This window comes from Sprattus sprattus (assembly GCF_963457725.1).
Source record: "Sprattus sprattus genome assembly, chromosome: 18".
NCBI classification, from domain to species: Eukaryota; Metazoa; Chordata; class Actinopteri; order Clupeiformes; family Clupeidae; genus Sprattus; species Sprattus sprattus.
The window spans coordinates 18,254,987-18,273,894 of NC_137916.1; the positions used below are offsets into that span (position 1 = coordinate 18,254,987).

General features: G+C 43.8%; 2 protein-coding genes across 2 annotated transcripts in view; one reads left to right on the top strand and one right to left on the bottom strand.

Annotated features, from left to right (window-relative positions):
* Positions 1-1,098: 1,098 nt before the first annotated feature.
* LOC308379389 (oxysterol-binding protein-related protein 7-like) lies at positions 1,099-12,583 on the top strand (the record flags this gene model as incomplete). Its single annotated transcript, XM_080856511.1, has 21 exons — positions 1,099-1,230; positions 1,430-1,570; positions 1,926-1,979; positions 2,152-2,265; positions 2,576-2,752; positions 3,166-3,301; positions 3,777-3,895; positions 4,442-4,516; positions 4,793-4,946; positions 6,606-6,739; positions 7,616-7,708; positions 8,213-8,387; positions 8,634-8,923; positions 9,184-9,321; positions 10,020-10,083; positions 10,256-10,334; positions 10,615-10,759; positions 11,077-11,227; positions 11,712-11,838; positions 12,230-12,352; positions 12,475-12,583. 21 exons carry the CDS (start codon positions 1,099-1,101, stop codon positions 12,581-12,583), a joined length of 2,730 nt encoding a protein of 909 aa, XP_080712637.1.
* A 3,844-nt stretch (positions 12,584-16,427) lies between these two features.
* LOC308378981 (TANK-binding kinase 1-binding protein 1-like) overlaps positions 16,428-18,908 on the bottom strand; it is a gene marked incomplete at both ends in the record, with an annotated part of 7,886 nt that continues 5,405 nt past the window's right edge. The window contains 3 exons of the mRNA XM_080856016.1: positions 16,428-16,556; positions 16,838-17,538; positions 18,311-18,426. Coding sequence (XP_080712142.1) covers positions 16,428-16,556; positions 16,838-17,538; positions 18,311-18,426 — 946 coding nt within the window. The remainder of the gene's footprint in view (positions 16,557-16,837; positions 17,539-18,310; positions 18,427-18,908) is intronic.

Here is an 18,908-nt window from a genome sequence, read left to right on the forward strand (position 1 = left end):
TTCCACGCAAGGGACTCTACTGTCTTTGGTAGTACTTGTAGTTTATTGTCCAGCTCAAGGAGACGCAGCCCGAAAGTGTTTGAGTTAAACCAACCGCCTCCAATTCTTGGGTGACTTTAGTGTTCTTAAGTTAGAACATTCTGTCTTTCTCTGGAAGTAATTTCAGTTGATGTCCATCAACATTATCGGTCCTTTCTTATCTTTTATAAAGGCCTGACCTGAATGCCTTATGTAAAAATGATGAATAGATTGGCTGTTAGCCTACTGCCGAGACAGTTGAGTCACACTGTACCCTCTGTGCAAGACTCCTCAAGTGTTGTCTTTGTTTGGCATCATTTTAGCATCACTGGTTGAACCACATACCAGACCGAGATAATATCATTGAACTGGACATGTTTTCAACTTCTATGTCATGCACAGCGGTACTACAGTGTTGACTTGGCACGTACAAAGTATCTTCAATTACTCAGTGGTCTTTTATTTTGGCTACAGACCAGTAATGGGAAAGGGCACCCCTTATATGTGGAGGTTATTAACACCTCAGATTATTTCTGGTATGTATTGTTACGTACACACTTCCACCATTTTCACGTTCAGTTTCTTACCATAACAGCTACCTTAACTCAGTTTTACATAAGTGTTGAATTGTTGATCAAGTGAAAAATGAGGGTCTGCTAGTGTTGGATATTTTCATATGTTGTGAAGAGGATTGCTCTGATTTGTTTTTCCTTCTGTAGAAGAGATATTCACTATTTAGGATCTAGAAATACTGATTTATCAAATACGGCAAAGTTGTCTACTTTGGGTGATGGAACTAGCAGTAAAGTCCCCCCACTGGTGTGGATTCAAATCAAATCATCAAATCGAACTCTATGCGGTGCATTTCATACCAGGAGGTAACACACTGTGCTTGGAAAATTCAAGGAATGTTAGTTGTTTTGAATAGTCTTCATACAGGTCTTTTCTGTAGGTCTATTATCCCACGCTAATACTTAACTGGCACTCCATTTGAATTTACAGATTTCTGTTCCCTGCAATGAGAAGCAGCTGACGGAGAGGATAGCTTCCTGTCTAGAAAGCCATTGTCCAATCACAACCATGGAGTACCAGGGTGGAACCCTCACCAGCAGCCAATCGATGATGAGTGGCCTGGAAACGCCTGGGCTAGCTCCGTTTAAGCCCACCCACTCCCGGAGCGGCAGCACTGGCTCCTCTCTTCACTCGCGTCAGGTGAGCGGGTGCATGTGGATGTCATGGCTACAACTGCATCACACAGAGCTGCTAACGCCAGGATGGATGTAATATCTCGTTAGCAATGCTACTTTTTGAGGAGCATCAACCTTTGTGAGGTGTGTTAAGGTTCTCCTCTGTCACTTACCGTTGCAATGTGTTTCTCCTCCTCTCCGATCCATTTCTCCTCTCCCTGTAGAACTCCAGGGACTGGGAGGTAATGAACGACATTCAGCCCTTGGTCCCAGTGCCTGCCCCTAACCTGAACATCAATGTGCCTGGCATCTGCGAGGGCTACATGATGAAGAAGAGGAAGTACCCCCTCAAGGGGTGGCACAAGGTGTGCATGCTACGTTTACCTGTTTACCTGTTTGTTTATTTCGTTTATTTCTGTATTTGGCAAACATGAGCGTGCAAACCAAGCTACAGTAGGTTAAGGAGAAGATCACCGATGGTGAGCACGATGGTCGCCACTTCTGGCAGGTCGATTACAAGTGCCACTGACAGTATGTTGAGTGTGATTATGGTGTTTAGCAGACACTTTAGTCCAAGGCGACTTGCAAAGCATAGTAGTTGCAGCAGAAGTACATTTACAGTGCAAATTCTTAAAAATGTTTTGAGATGGGGTTGGGGCTGTGGCCTTCTGTGTGTTTGGCCGCACTGATTGATTTTATTTCTGCTTTTGCTCATCACAGAGGTTTTTCCACCTGGAGAAAGGAATCCTCAAATACACTAAATCCCAGCAAGAGGTATGTATTCAGTAATTGTTGACATGTATAAGTTATAACAACAATTTTGAGTAAGGAATCTTTATTTTTTTTAGGTTTTTGTATGTGTGTTTGTTTATTTATTTATTGCAATTCTCAAACAATGTTTTTAATAGATTTTAATTTGTTTCTGGACTTGATGTTTTTTTAACAGATTTCAAAGGGAAAGATCCATGGGTCCTTGGATGTTGGCGTTGCAGTCATGTCCATCAATAAGAAGTCTAAACGCATTGACCTGGATGCTGGGCACAGTATATATCACATGAAGGTGGGTGAAGAGCCAGGCATATGCTGAGCAAAGCTATGGGCATTACTGGTAAGAGTTCATTGTAAAGGCTCCTATTAAATTGTCATGGCAGCAACATCTGGAAACTATGGCCTTAGTAAGGTCATTTGCTATTTCAAACACGTTTTATTATTGCACAGAACAATATAATTGGTTGGTTTGGCTGACAGTATAATGCAACAGTTTAATTTAGCCAATTCTTGTGCCCAGTTCTATATGCCTTTACCGACTTTTGGCCTGGCCCTACAGAGGCTGAGCTTAATCTTCTTTTTTCGTGTGCGTGTTAAAACAGGCCAAGAGTGATGACCTCTTCTACATCTGGCTGACCAAGCTGTCTGCCCACCGCACGTACAGGAAGAATGAGGCCATGACTGTTCACCAAGGGGTGCTGCGGGCACTATCCTCTGGCTCCAGTACGCTGCCCGCCATGGGCAGTCTTGCCCAGAGCGACAGGTCCATGTCCTGCTTGGTGAGTGACTGGCAGGAAGAAGGAACCAGGATCCCTCCTCTGCACCCTTACTGATCACAGTTTATGCAATCTGTTCTCCTTTGGCTAAAGTGGTAGAGCAAGATACACCAGGGTCATGGGTTCAATGACCAGCAAGCACATATATTTATCCTATCTGTGTAATATAATTAGTTGGTGATAAAAGCCTTTAAATAACTAAAAGTAATGTGTTTTTTTTTTTTTCATCTTTACCTTTTTTTTTTTTTTAAGTTTAATCTCACCTCACCCCTACCTTAACCAACCGCTTGCATCAGTTAAGATTCTCTTTTTAACTTGTTTGTATTTTTGTTTTTTTCTCTCTCGTATATCTTTCTATTTAACTTTTTTTCTCTTGTCCCTCTTTCTATGTCTCCCTCACTCTCTCCTCCCCTCAGTTTCCTCCTTCCTATCAGAGCACGGCCGCCCCCTGTACACCTGATCAAGAGCAGACCTCCCCGCTCTCATCTGGAGTGAAGAGTAAGGTGTCCGCCTGGCTCAAACAGACCACAGAAGCAGACTCCTGCACCCAGGGTATGAGTCATCTCACTTCTGCATCCGAGTCCTTTCAGTCTGACTAATTCAGAGAGCTCATTTGGTATAGTTATTTGGTATTTAAGAATTTCTTTTGGTGCTACTCACATTGACAGACCGAAGTTTATCTTTTAATCACAAATTAAATATCTCCCAGGAAACAATTAGCAAGACATCCTTTCACATTTGTATCATTCATATAACACTGTGACTTGCCTTCTATAATCTGATAATGATCTGATAAAGTTTACATTATGAAACTCTGGACTTTTAAATACTTTACTAATGAAACCCTGGTTCAGATCAAGCAGGGTTGGACTTAGCGGTCTATTTCTTTTTTTTTCCCCACAAATAATTGTAGATTTTTTAAACCTGTTTTATAATGGCGCAAAGCTATATGTCTATATTCCAAAATTAAGCTCTTTTTTTCCCCTTCTTTCTCCCTCGCTCTCTAAACCATAACCTGACCTCATAGAGCTGAGCCGGTGCGAACTGGACCTGGCCGAGCTGGGACGTATGATCCAGCGGCTGCACTGGTTGGAGGGCGGCCTGCCTATCACCTGCTCGGATCTGGAGCGACGCATCAGTATGCAGGTACGCCCAGGTCATAGCAGCCAGACCAGGGCAGAAAAGTCCAATGCCAGAAAGTCAGTCTTTCAAATCAACCACCTTAATTTGTTCTCCAAGAGGTGGAACCAAATGGCTTTGTCTGAAAAACTAATGTATGTGTCACACAAGAACGGGATCGAGAACAAGGAGAGTATTTTGCTCTGGACATAATGGCATCTGCTAATGGCATGTTAGGCCTTTAGCATGTCCCCCCCAACCTGAGATACCATGTCCCTGATGTTACATCAACCACTGCTCACTGTTACCTGTGGGGCAGGAGCCTTTGTCTTTGATGGGAACTCAAGCCTCATCTTTGTTCTTTTAGCTTTGAATAGCCAGCATGGTATTTGGAGAATTTGGCGAACAATTATAAGCTCAAGTCACTTAAGAATTAGTTTGACAGAGCAAATATTTCTTTGTACCATAGATTTCAAGTATCCTGCTGATGTGGTATATCTGGGGTCTGAAATTAGATGCTACTTATTTGGAGGGAAGACATAATGGTAAAAAAAAACTCTCGTTGTGTTCCAGAATCTCACTCTAGAAAAGCCAAAAAAGAAATCCGGGAAGATCTGGGGCCACTCGCGTTCTCACTCCCACTCACCGGTACGTCTGACAGGCCCCTTTGCTTTACTTTGACCAGCAGTTTTGCTTCACTTCAGATGGCAGATGTGGTTCTCGCTTTCACTGTCAAATTTGGCGTTCTTGGATATTCCTTTATTGATGAGTACTTTAACGTAAAGAGATTATGATGAGAACAAGTTTCTCAAAATATTCCAGGCGTGACTTCCTAGTAAAAAAGTTACATGACAAGAACACCCTCACTCCCCCTTCTTTCTCACCTTACCTGTTTTTCTCTTCTTTTTTTTAACCACACTTCAGATGTACTCCTCCAGTTACCTAGGCAGCACAGCACACCTGGGTGCCTCTGTTCAGTCCATCCCTGACTACGTCTATAACCAGCTCTCCACCCCAGTCACCACCTCGCCCGAGGGCAAGAAGCTCACGCAGGACATCGGTGTCCTCTCCACACGAGGTAGGCTGGGGCTTAGTCAAGTATCCTACTGTTATATCATGTGTTGCTTTGTTTGCTTGAACCACCCTGTCTTGTCACACAGAGTAGTACTCCTACTGTACACCCTCCTTCACATGAGCATGTCATTTAGTCAGTGTTGTACAGTGATTGATACTATAACCTTTTGTGGTTCGCTTGAACTGCCCTGTTCAAGAACTTTCTTGTTGTCACACAGAGTACTGTACCTTCACATCAGCATGTCCACTATTGAAATGGGTAGTATGACCCTTTGGAGCACCACAGGGGGCCGTACTCTCACATTTCCTCTTCACCCTGTATATCTTAGACTTCCAATACAACTCAGAGTCCTGTCATCTTCAGAAATTTTTGGATGATCCTGCATTTGCGGGGTGTGTCAGTGGTGGACAGGAGACTAAGTACAGGGAACTGGTGGGCCACCTTATGGCGAGTGTGGGAACAACCATGTGGCCAAGACAAAGGAGATGGTTGTGAATTTTAGGAGCACCAGGACTAAGCTGAACGCGAGTCCTATCCCGATAGAAAAGGTGGAGGTGGGGGAAGAGGAGGGCTACAGATAACTGTCTGTTCACCTAGACGACTGGACCCAAAATGTATCCCTCTGACTGACTACACAGGAAGGGACAGAGCCGACTTTACTTGAGGAAGCTTGACTCCTTTCAATGTGTATGATGAGATGTTGCATATCTTTTACCATTCTGGTGTGGCAAATGCAACTTGCAGCAGCATCAGAGCCAGTGACGCTAAGAAACTGAAAAAGCTGGAGAGAAGCACTGCAGTTAATCACTGCACGACCTACTGGTCAGACAGCAGAATGTTTTTCAGCTGGAGGCTCCTTCAACTCCACTGTAAGGATTGCTACAGGACGTCATTCCTGTGCAACGCAAAAGAAATATTTAATGACTCCCCTTTGAGCTGGGAGAGGAGGCTTATCCTCTGAGTGGCAGTCCACGATGCACTTTGTACATTTCATTGGCACAGTTAGAACTAATGTCTATTTTGATTCTATTTATTTGTATCTTGTAGTATAGCAGTTAGTATACATTGGTATACAAGTAACACTATGCAACAGTTTGACACTTTGAGGTATGGTTTTATAGGCAACTAGTTTTGGTACCATCTTCAAATTCATTTTGATAGCATATGGTCATGTGAAGAAAATATAAAACCCACTGTCTTCCCCACTACACATCCAAGATATGGCCTACGTAGTTCTGTGTAACAGGCTGGAACCCCCTCCAAAAATGGAAGCAAAGCTGTCACATGATGAAATTGCCAGCTTTACCGCCAAAAGACACCAGTTAGTGTGTTGGCAAGCTTCTATTAGTGTCAGCTGGGCTGTTGGTGGTGTTGGCAAGGTTTTTGCATGCCTTTAAGGTAGTTAGCTTACTAGTTTTGGAACAGAAATCCGTATTCCTGCTTTAATACTGTTTGTTTCCTACTTCAGTGTCATATATATATATATATATATATATATATAAATGTATGTGTGTTTTGTGATTCATGCTAATTGCTTATTATCATGCAGTGATCATACGGTTTACTTAAAAATAAATGTTTGAATTCTTTAACAGCTATATCAAAAGTCTTTGCCATAAGTCCTGTTGATCTTTAATTTGTGTGTAATTCTCTCCCTCTCAGTGCACTCCTCTCTGAAGTCCATTCATGATGTCCTGACTGTGGAGCGGGAGCGTCTGCGGCAGGCCTGGACCGGACCTGATCTGCGCCAGTCCACCTCGGACCGGCTTGGCACACTGTGCTCCACCATGTCTGAGGTGAGCGAGGTCAACAATTCCACTTAAAGTAGTTCTCCCGCATGTAGGACAATGCTTCTCAACGCTTATTGCTTGCTTTTTTTGTTGTTGGTGAAATGAGCATAACGAGAATGAGCGTTAACTTGTGATGCACTTTAAACTCAGTACACATTCCTTATTTGATAGATGAACAATTTGACATCTTATTAATTCTGCCTCTTACTAACACTAAACCGATCATGTACTTCACATTTTCATGTAAGTATCTGTGTAAACTCAGTCTTAAATCAATGTAAGCTTTGGAATACAGGCTGGTTTAAAAATGAGGGTGGCTTGGTTTCAACATCACCTTGTTATAGTAGTGCACACACAGAGATGCTGTCATTTGGGCTTCTCTCAACAAAAGAGAAGGCATTGGAACATTCTTTTTTTTTTTTTTTTTCTTGAGCTGTTCTCGCATGTTCATTGCTCTCAACTGAAACTGGGAACTTGTTTGGGCTGTTTGGCGCGGATCCTTCGAGGTCCATCACGGGGTGGGACTGTGTGTGAGTGTGTATGTGTGTGTTATTGTTGGCAGTCGGCAAGTCAAGAGACACAAATGAATTGTTCAGACAAGACAGGATATCCTCTTTTCTAGTTCCTGCTGGTTAATCAAAGCAATACAAAGTATCAGTTGGATAATGTCATGGTTGGCAAGGAGTGTTTTTGTAGCCTGGTGTCACAAGTCTAAGGAAACAAGTTGTTTAGTGACTTGCATTTTTTTTTTTTCATTCATTTTTTTACCTTTGTATGTTTTCCTCATTGCCCCGTGACATCAGCAGCAGTGCTTGTAATCATCATCTAACACAGGAGACCTTATCAGGCATTAAAATCTAAGTGTGTGTGTGTGTGTGAAAGGTGGATCTGCAGGCCCATCTAACAAAAATTCACTCCCTGTCCCTCTCCTCTGAATCGACGGAAGACTCCTTCTGCACTGTGCGCCAGAACCAGGTGTGTGTCAGCAATGCTCTTAAAAAGAAACTTTTTTTTTTTTTTGCCTTGTCCTTATCAGAGAACCACTTACGAACCACATACGGGCCTAAATGCGCTGTCAAGAAGTGCGCTGTGCTTCTAAAGCTTGTAGCCCCAAAGCATTCTTGCAGATAATCCGTCCACAGGCTATGTTGGGGATCTGCCTTAAGGTCTCTACTACAAGGGCAAGCAAAAAAATCTTTGTTTTTAAGAGGAGCTGGAGACCCATCTACCCCTTAAGTATGTGTGTCTTTGTCTGCATGATTGTCCATTCCAGTGTGTGTGTGTGTGTGTGCACCACTCTGTGTTTGTGGCACGGGCTACATGCATGTAATCCCTCACCCCCCCCTTTTTTTTAAAATAACATTTCCTTGTTTCTTATTTAGTTTCTGAGCACTGAGAGATCACCCCAAGCTTCTGTCAAACCTGCAGCACTGCTGTTCTGGGTCACACTTATGAACCTCTTTCTTCTCCCTCTGCCAGCCTGCCCGCTCAGCTGACAGGCAGCACATGCGCCAACTCTCCGTGGCCGAGTCAATGACGGAATATTTCGATGCAAGTGAGGTGCTTATCTGCGAGAGCTCGTCAGAGAATGAGACGGACGAGTCGGGCCTGAGCGACATCACCACCAGCAACTCCGAACCTGAAGAGGGCCACGGTGAGCTTCAGCTAGCTGAAATAATTATTGTTCCTGGAATGTAAAAAGATATTAATACTTCTAAATGTTTAGCAGTGATGTTCTTTTTAATTCCTAATGAAAGGCATGATGTACATTTACCATGCAAAGGCACATTTCTAATTGACAGTTAATTAATTTGCGATTCTTTGCATTGCTGAATCAAGAGAGGCATAAATTACTTCTTATCCCAATTACATTATATTGTCCTTGTTACCTATACAACAGCTACAGCCACCATTAAATACCGGGAGAGTGTCTCTAGTGCCCCAGACGTCCCCAGCAGTGTCGCCAAGGACGTCAGGCGGCGGACAACCCTGCCCGGGTCATCTCTTGAAAACGGCCACGTTGGCATCCTCACTATCCTCACCAACAACATCGGAAAGGATCTGTCTCGTGTGTCCATGCCGGTGGCCCTCAATGAACCACTCAACTTCCTGCAGAGGGTCAGTGAGGAGCTGGAGTATTCAGAGCTGCTGGACATCGCCAACCGCACAGATGACATCTACGAGAGGATGGTAAAGACCACACTGGGGCTTCTAGCATGTTTAACAGACACAGGATGTCCTAATGATGACATGTTTTTGACCTTAACTTTCTCCAATTAAGGACTTAAAGATAAATATTGATTTTCAAAGCTGGCCAGTGATGATCCCCCCCCAAAAAATAAATGTGCCTCTCTGTTGATCACCACAATTAAGTGAAAACCAGAGTGTGACCTTGTAAAGCTGTGTCCAGCTTGCATGTATTTTAACGGGCTTCACCACTCTTTCTCCAGGTGTATGTGGCTGTCTTTTCCATCTCTGGCTATGCCTGGGCAACCTGGCGAAGTAACTACAAGCCCTTCAACCCTGTCCTGGGCGAGACCTACGAGAGCATCAGAGATGACCGAGGCTTCCGCTACTCCAGTGAGCAGGTACACACACACACTTCCGCTACTCCAGTGAGTAGGTACACACACACACTTCCGCTACTCCAGTGAGCAGGTACACACACACACACACTTCCGCTACTCCAGTGAGCCGGTACACACACACACACACACACTTACTTCCGCTACTCCAGTGAGCAGGTACACACACACACACACACACACACACACACTTCCGCTACTCCAGTGAGCAGGTACACACACACACACTTCCGCTACTCCAGTGAGCAGGTACACACACACACTTCCGCTACTCCAGTGAGCAGGTACACACACACACACACACTTCCGCTACTCCAGTGAGCAGGTACACACACGCACTTCCACTACTCCAGTGAGCAGGTACACACACACACACTTTAAACTCTGATTTACCAACTGCTGAAGAAGGCTCCAGCTAACAGACTTCTGCTATTGACTGCACATACTGCTTTAAAACAACCTTTTCACCCTGATGTACCAAAGACTGCATATCCTGTTCAGTTAATTGAAAAGTCTTACAATCAGTTTGCAGTGCCAGGCCCATCTTTAATATGACCATTACATTTTTATGGGGCTTTTTATATTTGTAACATCATTATGTCAAATATATCTAATATGAGGTGTATAATGTGTAATTTCACTAGTCTACAATTATATAAAATTATAAAGAGGTTGACATTTTTCTGTTTTACCTTTGTCAGGTCAGTCATCACCCACCTCTGTCTGCGTGCCATGCGGAGTCTGAAAACTTCCAATTCTGGCAAGGTAATAGGAAACTTGTGGTGTCGGTAGCTGAATTTCGAAATAAAGAATGTGGAATTGGGTTATTTTGTCCTCGTATACTAAATGCACTACAATACTATAGCCTTAAATTGAGTACTTTGGCCTGCCGAATGTTTTGCTTATATTGTTTTCTTTTTTGTCTCCCATCCTGCAGACCAGCGCTGGAAGTACAAGTTCTGGGGCAAATCAGTAGAGCTCATCTCCGCGGGACATGTCAATGTGTCTTTGCCCAAGTGAGTCAGACATTTTACTATACATCTTTTCATTTCATTATGGCAAAATGAGGGGTACATTATAAAGCTCAAACTCCTTTTTTTTTCTCTCTCTCTCATTGCATATAATTTAATATTCCGTTATATTGCTTTGTGTTTATCAGACGCTTAAATTCTTGGGTGGAATTGAGAAGCAGAACCAATCCCTTTTTCCTTCCCAACCAACTGCATATCGACCCTTTTGGGCAACACTTACAAACTTGGAACTAAAAATGAATGTGTTGTGTTTTTTACCTCTCAGGTATGGAGATCAGTACGAGTGGAACAAGGTCATCACCTGCATCCACAATGTGTTCACCACGCACCGGCACCTGGAGCACTATGGAGACGTGGTGATCAAGATGAAAAACAGTGACGCGTGCACGTGCAAGATCTCCTTCCTTAAAGTGAGTGCGCAGCCCCCAACCTATTGATATTTAAATGGCACATTTTATTAATTTAGCAGATGCTTTCGTCCAAAGTGACTTGTAGTGCAGTGCACTTACGCATTTCCATTAGCAGTGGCTTTTATGGGCAACTTGCTCTACTAGTTGCGCTTCAGGAGCACATAAACAACAAAGCATCCTATACATATATATTTATTGCATCTATAGAATTGTGCTCTCTTCCACCATTGCAGCAACTCATTTACAGAATGGATACCAATGTTAACCCTTGCCTTTACTTACAACCTGATGTATATATCATCTCCCCTTGCCCACAGGCTCGCTACTGGAGCTCAGAGAGCAGTAAGAATGAGGTGCATGGCACAGTCCTGAATGCAGCGGGCAAGGTGGTTCATCGCTTTGGTGGCAACTGGCATGAGGGAATCTCCTGTGACACCCTGTCCAACCCACAATGCATCTGGAAGCCGAGTAAGCACTGCCCGGTCATACGCCTCTAGACAAGTTGCATGTCATATTGTTGCAGGGCAGTAGTCGCTCCCTATACTGTCACAGTTCCCCCCCCCCCATCCTGTTCAAGGACACTTCTCCAGATAGCCAGGGATTATGGGATGTTTCTGGTCCCAATCTGCCATGGACTACTGTCAGATTCTTTCCGGGATCAGCAGCTATATCTCTTTTATGTAAATTTAGGTGGAGGAAAAACAACACAATTTGTGAAAAAAGTTTCAGGAGTGTTTTGAAGCTGAATATATTGAAGATTAGGGATTTGTTCGAGACACCTTCATTTTTGGCACTCATTGTTAAGATAATTTGCAGACTGCATTGCTGGACCTGATTATTCTCTGTGGTGAATTTAGATCCTTCAATTAAAAAAGACTTTCCTTTCAAACCCCCAAGTGTTCCATAAACCAATCTTATATGCCACGTTTTATTTGTCTCTTATTTACTGCAGACACTCAGCCTGAAGATGGTGTCAAGTACTTTGGCTTCTCGCAGTACGCCAGAGAGCTGAATGAACTCACCCCTGAGCTGGACAAGGTGCTACCCCCTACAGATTCACGCTACAGGCCAGACCAGAGGTAAGCATCATCCGCCACTCCAAGAAGTAGGATTGAGAATCGATGGAAAAAGTGTCCGTTGCAACAGTAGATTTATTATTGGCATAGAAAAACCATTCCAGACTGATATTATTCAAACAAATTAAATTCCTTAGCAATAGTTGACAAAATATAGTTCCAGTGCCTAATAATCCTTTTTCCCAATACGACAGTTACAATAACCCATATACTCTGAGACAAGATCATGAATTGCACTAGAAAAAGATCACTTCACAGTGTGTGTAATTTGTGTTTTTGGGTTCCACATCTTTAGTCATGTAGAGGTTGTTAGGTTTGTCAACTATGATGTGGTGCACTGCAACTGTTGGTTGACGCCTGGATCTGAACTCATCACACCCCTGTCTTCTCTTAGACTCCTTGAGGAGGGAAAGGTGTCTGAAGCCGACAAAAAGAAGGACGAGATTGAAAATAAACAGCGGGACAGACGATTATTGATGACAAAGAATGGCGAGGAACATGTGCCGCGCTTCTTTAAGTGAGTCGAAGATGCTTTTTAAAACACAAACTCATTCAAAGTTGGAAAGTATCGTAGATTAAAGCATCCTTCGTCTTGTTTCACCGGCACAAAACTAAACTCTTAATATCTCATTTGTCTAGGAAAGAACTGGATGAAGCTGGTAGAGAGGTGTGGGTGACCAACGGAACCTACTGGAAGGTTCGGGAAAACCCAGGTTTCGCCAACACAGATAACCTGGATCTTTGGTAGTCCTGTTTGTAAAAAAAAAAAAAAGAATAAACAATAGTTTCTCTTGAAAGACATTACTGCTGGTAGGCACCAGTGATCCCGTATCCAGTGTTGCGATGGGGAAGAGACCGATGAGGAAGCGTTCTGTGTTTCTGCAAGAAATGAGCCACTCTGCCCGCATGTGAGTGGGGATCATGCAAACCCGGAGTACATGAGGAACGGATCGGAATGCCACCCATCCATCTAAAATGCCGATATTCCAGACACGCCTGTCTGCTTCACTCATCTCCACAGCACCAGGTCAGGTGACTCAAATAGAAATTACTTTTTATGAATACGATGTACACTCCTTTACTATTGTATGACGATTATAAATGTGTCAGGAACTTTTATTAATGAAGAATGAATGATGATTCATGTGGGAATGAGATGTGGACATGAAACAGATCTGATGAGGTAGTGTGCAGATGTGGCTGTGCGAGAAGTGAATGAGAAGGTGGTGGTTGTTGGTTGCACTGGACAAGATATGTTCCCACTCCTGTGGGTCTTAGCTGTATGCTTACCATATGTCTAATGGATTGTAAGTGTTACCTTTACATTGTGGTGTGTGTGTGTGTGTGTGCGCACACGTGCATCTGTATATGTGTGTGTATAGTATGTATTTTTTTTTTTACTTTAGTGTTGAAATGCTATTCTTTATGGACGTTTCAACTATTGTGTTGCGAGGAAAATAGAAGCATTGTTAACGTTCTTTTAGATTAATTTAGAAAATGAGGCTCCATGTTTAGAACCCCTTTTTAGTTTGATGGAAATAAATATTAAAATGGAAAGAATAAAATGTGTGTTTCTTTGGAAAGGAAGGAAGTAACAGTTGTCCAAAAAAAGGATACTGTATGGTATAGCAGAAATCACTCTAACCAGACCGGTTCTTGGGAATGTGGCCCATTTCTGGCAGTCAGGCGAAGCGTGGCGCCTAGCCACCATTACCAACGAACAAACTGTCAGGCCATATTTTACACCCAAGTCGAACAGTTCCGGACAGTTCTTAGGCACGAGCCTTAGTGTAAGGACAGAAATGTATCTCCGGATTTGGTTATATCCTTAGTGTTCAAATAGTTTTGAATACCATTTCAACTTATTTTTAAAGCAATGTACCACTTTTGGGGTATGTACCACTTTTGGGGTATCTCTTCATAGACGACTAGTTTGGACACACGTCATTGTCACTTGCCACCCAGGCTATTCCCTGTGTAGGTCCATGGTCCGGGACAGAGTGTGAAAATGTAAGAAATGCTTTCACAGCACCACATTTCCAACACCAGAAACCAGGTGGTTACAGCTGTTACTTCAGTGGCTGCATTTCTTTTTAAAGCCTCGCCTGGTCGATGATTTGTTAGGTACAGTGCCCTCCACAATTATTGGCACCCCTAGTGAATATGAGCTAAACAGGCTATAAAAAAATATGTCTTTTCTGTTTATCCTCTTGGTCTTTCACTCAAAATATTCACAAAAATCTTACCTTTCCATTGAAGTAAAGTTATTGAAAGGAAAAAAAAACTGTTGACAATAAATAAATTAATAAATATTGTTCCCTAAACATGTGTGCCAAAATGATTGGCACCCCTAGAAAAATCTTGTAATTAAAATCTAACTGAAGTATATTTCCAGTCAGTGTTTTGGAGGGTTGCCAGAAAAAAGCAACAATCAACAACAATCAACATTCTGCTGTCAATCAACAACAAACTAAAGCGCCTACAGTTTGCCAAATGTAAGTCAGGCTTTCAATGGGACCGAGTTTTATGGTCAGATGAGACCAAAATAAAGCTTTTTGGCAACAAACATCAAAGGTGGGTTTGGCGTAGACAGAAAGATAGCCATACAGAAAAGCACCTCATACCCAATGTGAAGTATCATGGCGGGTCTTTGATGTTGTGGGGCTGTTTTTCTTCCAAAGGCCCTGGACATCTTGTTAGGATACGTGGTATCATGGACTCCATCAAATACCAGCAGGTATTAAATGAAAACCTTACAGCCCCCTCCAGTTAGCTTAAAATGGGCCGTGGTTGGACCTTTCAGCAGGACAATGATCCGAGGCAAAATCAACACAAAATTTGGTTCACCGACCGCAGAATAAAGGTTTTGCCATGGCCATCACAGTCCCCCGACCTAAACCCCATAGAAAATCTGTGGGATGAGCTGAAGCCGAGTCTACAAACGTTGACCTCAGAATCTGAAGAGATACTGCATGTAGGAATGGTCTCAGATCCAGTGCCATGTGTTCACCAACCTCATCAAGAATTATAGGAGAAGACTCAGAGCTGTTATCTTGGCAAATGGAGGCTGCACAAAACATTTAATTAAGGGGTGCCAATAATTGTGGCACACATGTTTTGGGGGGAAATATTTATTTAAGGTCAACAGTTTTTTTTTGCAAAGACTTATTTTTTCATAGCCTGTTTTGCTCATATTCACTAGGGGGGCGTATAATTGTGGAGGGCACTGTAAGTCCTTTTCTGTCATGTGTATTGTGCATTTCAATTGTGTTTTTGTTGAAGTTTGTGTCAAGCCCCCCAAGTAATAGATTTTTCTTAATCCCCAGAAGGCGTTGTAGGCATTACCTTCTCAAATTGATATACTCTGAAATGCTAAGATGCCTCTCTAATATCGTTACTGTTTTGCGAAATAAATGTTGTTCGATGAGCATTTAAAGAGACAGACACACTTGAATGGTTCAATTAAAGATTGTATGCTATACAGTAGCCAAGAATCATGTGGAACATGTCTTGGTTTGAATGGCTTAAAAAATGTCATACGATTTCAACTAGGGGAGATGGAGCCATTCTTAAGTGTGTCATATATGTACAACAAAATTAAATATACGCCGCTATCGGATGGGATATCGTCACAAGGTATTTTAAGTTAAGAATCACCAGGTGCTGTGCCCTTTCCACGGCACAAAGACTAAATACCAGCATCAATAGTTTCACATAATGTGGACCTGACATGGATCTAGGCCTTCAGTCCTTAAAAGCATTCTGAAAAGATGAGTTTCTATGGCACTTACTGTCTCTTTTCACCCGTATTTAAACTTTCCTGTGGCTGCCTTAAAACACAGCAGAAGTGGTGGCAAGAATTCACATCCAAAGTTAGTGCAGAGACCGCTGAAATCAAGAGAGTTTACAAAGATTCTAATAAGAGTGATTGCTTTTGAGCCCTTCATCTTCAACCTCTATGGGTACATGTCCTACCAAGCTACCAAACAGAAAAATGTCAACATACTGGCAGCTTGGTGTCAGTGCTTGCCAAATGGTGTGTCCATGTGGTCACATCCAAGAAACTATGACAAAATGGACACCACTACCAGAGGCACCTGTAGTCTTTCACAGTTGCCTTTTCAAAATAATGTCCTCTCCCTATGTGGTAATAAAGAGTAGTTCCGCTTCAGAGTCTGGATGAAACAGCCCAGTTCTCCAGCATCCTCATTGCTCAGTGTAGACTTTCTCTCTCTCTCCCTCTTTTTCTTTCTCCTTCTGACTCCTCTTCACATCAAATCTTTATCATTATATCATCATACCTAAAATTATTAGGAAAAACTATGTAGTTAGAAATGCATTACCAAGCTATTAAGCTAAATCAGCCTTGAGGAGCACTCCCATTTCATCAGCTGAGTGCCCTAGTAGGGAGAATAAAATATCTGTTTTTAAAATATGGCTCAGGTATCCCAGTGGGACATTGAGGGGAGGGGAAGAACACTGTACAGTTGCTTAGTAACCCGGGTCTTTTTCCCAAAGATGGTCCTTTCCATTCCTAGTCTGGCCAGCTGCTGTGGTGTTATTACCACTGTGACCACTAGGAGCAGTGTTGCTCAGATCTTGCTGTTCTCCAGGTGCGTGTCGATGTGTTTGATGAGGGCGTCGTCCGGGTAGTTGGTGGGGAAGGTGAGCTGGCACAGTGGGCAGCTGCGGGCCGCATTCTCCTCCGTCTCCATCCACAGCTGCAGGGGACACATGTAGGGGTTAGTCACAGGAGCACACGGCAGCCAACTCAAACCGCTTCAGTGTGGGACCTGGCACAGATCTGACCCAGAGAGAACTTAATTGGCACGCTTGAGTCTTTGGTGTTTCAGTTTCAGTTTCTACATGGGTTCAACTGCATTTAGGAGAGAGTTTAAGTGTTGAGTGTTTGTACTTAAAACCAATATGATCAGCAATGAAAATGCACAGGTGAACACTAAAGCATTTCAGATTTGAAATGGAGTAACATCACATGACTCACATTGATCGATGGCCATGACTGGCAATGGTCGGCATGGAGATGCCCCTGTAGGTGGCAAGTGAGGGTGCTGGGTCCCTCTGGTGCGGGGAATGGCGGGCATGGGGGCAGGTTAGCGCCCAGCGTCCTTGGTGGGCTTTGCATGGGCGACGGGCAGTGCCAGTCCTCCTCCTCCTCGTCGGAGGACTGCGGCGGTGTGACCAGCGGGGCAGGCGCGAGCGCGGCCACCATGGATTGGTTCTCCAGGCGGCAGAGGTGCCGCATCTCCACCAGTGGGAACGTCAGCTCCAGGCCGTGGTGGCGACGTGACGGACTGCCGCCCAAACTCCCCCCCAAGCCTCCCCCTAGGCTGCCTCCGTGGGCAGACGCAGGCCTGGCACTGCCAAGAGATGCCCTGGGCAGCCACTGGTATCCCCCTGCCTCGCCCCCACCCATGGATCGCGGCTTGGGGAGGGTGGACACTGGGTCGCACAGCAGCCGGGCGTGGATTGGCTGGCGGCTGTAAGACGAGGGGTCAGATATCTCTGAGTAACTACGCCGACCCTGGAAGCGCTCTCGCAGCCGGCTGGTTGGAGGGCGGCATGTGTAAGAGATGGGGCCTGATGGGGGGGAGATGGGGGGTGAAGGGCGGAGGTGGTCTGGGGAGAGGGAGGGGCGTTGAGAAGACGGTGAGCAGCGCTGGGAGGCAGGAGAGTGGCGAGAGACTGTGGAGAGAGACAGGAGAACATCTACCATTACAACAGAGCACTAAGGGATAGTCAGGGCTTTAAACTTATGAAAGAACTTCGGAGGATGTAATATAACAGTAGTGGTGATCGGGAGGATCTGGGGGAGTGTGATGTGAGTGTCTTAGGTAATATAAGGTTGTTTTTCAAGGCATTTCAAGTAAGTTTATGAGGCATTTTTGGAGAAGGTTCTTTAGGTTATGGGGGTATGTGGACGAGATACACTATAGAGAGTTAATGATGGGGGCATTTAAGGTTACCATGCCTGTGGGGGTGAGAGAGAAACAGTGAGTCATACTGCTTTTTCTACCCAGTTCATGCAAATATAAGATTGCAAATGACAGTGATTCACTAATCCATCTGATTGCAGCACTGAGTCTCAAATCCTGCTTTGATCATCTTTGCGTCAACAGCACCCCCCCGCATCGACCATACATCGTACATCATACGTCATTGGAATTCAACATTATTCATATATAAAATCAATATTTTGATGCTCAACTAATTATTGCGCCAAGCCTAAATCTAAATGAATGATGACAGTCAGGTATTGAACCGCTGAAGAATTAATTATGGACCGAATTTAGATGCTAGAGGATGCAAGCTCAGTAGGTGTGTTGTGTTTGTATGTGGAGGTGATGATTGAGTAGGGGTGAGTGTGTGTGTGTGTGTGTGTGTGTGTGTGTGTGTGTGTGTGTGTGTGTGTGTGTGTGTGTGTGTGTGTTGTTTTGGCTTTATTCACAAAACAGACCTGGGCTCTGCTGCTCTTGGGCAGATTGCCTAAGGATCTCACTCTGTTTGGCAGCCAGAGAGCGAACGCGGCCCAGCTCCTCTGTGAGCTCAGTGTAGGCAAGAGCCAGATTCACTCTGAGAGACAGACAGAGACAGAGAGAGAGAGAGAGAGACAGAGAGTGAGAGAGATAGGGTGCAAGGATAAAGATAGAGATAGGGTGCAAGGATAGAGAGAGGGGAAAAAGAGAAAGATAGAGACAGAGAGAGTTAATCAAAGAGAGGAGATAGATAAAGAAAGAGAGAGGTAGAGAGAGCAGAGAGACAGTTGGATGCAGAGAGGAAGAGAGGAAGAGAATGGGATTACCATAAAATTAAAGATTCAAAGAAAGTTCAAAGAGATGATCAAATTGATGAAAGAGAGAGGGAACAATGGCGAGAGGAAGTAGGGAGACGGCAGACTAAAAACGAGAGTTCTCCCATTACTGCGTTTGATAGCAAATCATTGGGTGTTCTCTGTTAAGTGCTCTGTGTTCCATTTACTGAATGTGAAACACTGTTAATTGCAGATGGATCCTGCATCAGGGAATCAATTGTCCTCATTGATTCAGTGAAACTGT